Source organism: Penaeus chinensis, chromosome 23, assembly GCF_019202785.1.
Source record: "Penaeus chinensis breed Huanghai No. 1 chromosome 23, ASM1920278v2, whole genome shotgun sequence".
Taxonomy (NCBI): Eukaryota; Metazoa; Arthropoda; class Malacostraca; order Decapoda; family Penaeidae; genus Penaeus; species Penaeus chinensis.
Genome location: NC_061841.1, coordinates 17,414,192 through 17,416,691, shown reverse-complemented (window position 1 = coordinate 17,416,691; position 2,500 = coordinate 17,414,192). Strand labels below are relative to the sequence as shown.

General features: G+C 53.3%; 1 protein-coding gene across 32 annotated transcripts in view; it reads left to right on the top strand.

Moving 5' to 3' along the window:
- Positions 1–219: 219 nt before the first annotated feature.
- The window catches only part of LOC125037396 (basement membrane-specific heparan sulfate proteoglycan core protein-like), a 362,744-nt gene continuing 360,463 nt past the window's right edge, over positions 220–2,500 (top strand). For all 32 annotated transcript variants that reach the window (XM_047630535.1, XM_047630533.1, XM_047630526.1 and 29 more), the window contains exon 1: positions 220–550. In XM_047630535.1, the coding sequence (XP_047486491.1) occupies positions 437–550 (114 nt within the window). In that variant the 5' untranslated portion in view covers positions 220–436. The remainder of the gene's footprint in view (positions 551–2,500) is intronic.

Genomic DNA, 2,500 nt, shown 5'->3' with positions numbered 1-2,500 from the left:
TTAAGTGCGAAATTTCCTTTTGCTTTTTCCGGGGAGGTTTTGATCTCTTCGATTCGTGCAGGGCTGAAATTCTCGGCTGGGGAGCTGGGGGGGCGAGAGGGACCGCCGGCGGGGGGGCGAGAGGGAAGAGAGGGAGAAGCCGAGAGGTCGTGGCGCTATCCGGCATCGAGCCCGCCAAGATCTCGCCCAGTGACTCGCAGCGGTTTAGTAGCCCGTCGGTCGTCTCGCCAACCGGTCGGCCGAACCTCCTCGCTCGCAAGGGGGAGATCGAAGTGTGCCTCAGAGGCTTCTTTTACGTATGTGGGTGTGATCGACTCGGGAGTCTGTCCCCCCCTTTTCTCTTTTTTTTCTCTCTCCCAAACTCCATCTATCAGTGGCTATTTTGATCTTGTTCGAATCGGCCGTGCCCTTCGTCCCCCCTTTCGCCGTCGCCGCCATGGCCCGCGGCTCCGTCAGACACCAACCTAGGGCTTCGTCGCCGTCGTCTTGGCGCTCGGCGACCGCCGCTTTCCTGCTCCTGGCCGTCCTCGCCCTCGCCGACGCCTCGCAGGTAAGGACTCTGGCTTCGTTGCTCCACTTCTGGGTCTCGCTCTCGCGCCCTGACCTCTTCCTCGTCGTCGTCCTCGTCCTCTTCCTCGTTCTCCTCCTCCTCCTCCTCTGGCTCCTCCTCGTTCGCCTCACGAACCGGGGGGTCTTGGGGCCGGCAAGAGGAGGGGGGGGTACGGGAAGGAGGAAGGAGGATGGGCAGGGCGCGGGGTATGGAAGCTCCTGCTGGGCTGGCGGAGGAGGGAAGGCAAGGGAGAGGGAGGGGGAAGGGAGGAGGCGCTGCCCGTGCCTTCTCCCCCTCTCCCCCTCCCCCTTCAGCCCAGACCCCCGCAAAAGCTTCTCGGAGGCGAGCTTTCCGCGGCGAAATCTTCCTTCGTGTGTTTACAGAGGAGCGTTTTAGGAGCGCCGCCCGGCCGGTGTGGCTCGGGAAGGGAGGCGGCGGGCGGTGATGTCAACAGGCGCTGTGGCCGCAGAGGAGCTGTGAGGGAGGGAGGGAGGGCGGAGGGGCCGGGAGGAGGAGGGCGGACAGGAGGGAGGGGTGGAGGGTACGTGTGCTAGCCATGGGCGCGGCCGCTGCCTCCCTACAGCACACAGCCTGCCTGCCTGGGGGGAGGGGAGGGGAGGGGGAGGGCCACTGCCCGTTGGACACCGTCTTGCACAGAATACCCACCGCTTCTGCCCTACTCACGCGATCCTTGGGGGCACTAAACGCCGCTTCTCGTGCTTTATGTAATGTTACCACGTTCACGGACCTCAGGGCCTCTCTGCACGCCGTCGAGCGTACGTACAGCTTCACGAAAAGGCTTCAAGTCCCACGTGCTTTACGGGACGAAAGGCCGCAACTCGCAGAACTAGAGTCCGCTTTTCCTTAACAACATGATTAAGATAACGCAAGGTTTATCTCCCCGTCAATTATTTTTCGTATTTTCTCTCTCCTTCATTATTTTTTTCTTATTTTTATCTGAGTTTATCAATTAAGAAAGTTTTATATCATGAGAATACGTAACGTTTATGTGGCTTGTAGACATGACAACGCATCAAATCTGAAGGAAAAAAAAAATAGAAGGAAATTCAGAAGCGTAACAAGGAGTCAAATAGGAAGAATGGCAGACATGTTGTATGTTGGGAAGGTATGAGGGTAAACCGCATATCCGAATGGTTGTAAGCATGCGAAGTATTCTCTTAAGGTGACAGTGAGACAGGGTGTTGAGGATGACGTAACATAGCAGGTGTACAGAGGCCTGGTAAAATAAGGGAGGTTTGTCATGCGTACAGAAGGGAACCTGTGTATAAAGTTCGCTTGTGACAAGTGTATCAGATTTTGCATGTTTTTTTTTTTTTTTTTAAAGCTCGTTTTAAGAGAAATTATCGCAGGTGAATGCAAAGAGGGATAGATATTTTTGAAGGTTGGACGTGGTGTAAAATCCAATATTCGTGAAGTGGAAAGGCGGGGTTATAGATCTAAAAAGAAGGAGAAATGGGAAATGACGAAAAGAGGGAGTGAGACACAGAGAGAAAGACAAAATACGAATAAAAACAAAATAGAAAATCGAACGAAAATCCAAAAAGGAGAGAAATAAAACAGAGATCGAAAGGAAATTCGAAAGAGGAAGTGAGACAGAGATAGAAAGAGAAGGGGAGAGGAAGGGGGGAAATAAGAGGGGAGGGAAGGGGAGGAACATATAGATACCCGTGCCATAATTTCACCGCCTGGCTTAGGAGGGAAATTCTGTGCCAAGTGCCAAGTGCCACTGTCAGATTGGGCCTTGCTTACGTGGGGGCTTCCTCTGCTAGCCTTCTCTTTACGTGATGCCTGACGAGGGGCGAGTATGCCGGCGGAGGAATACGTCGAGAGATTAATTGAAAGAAAAAAGAAAAGAAAAAACGGGTCCTTTCGTTTTCATCTTTGTCTAATTTGTTTTATTTGTTTATGTGTTTTACTTGGTTGTGTCTC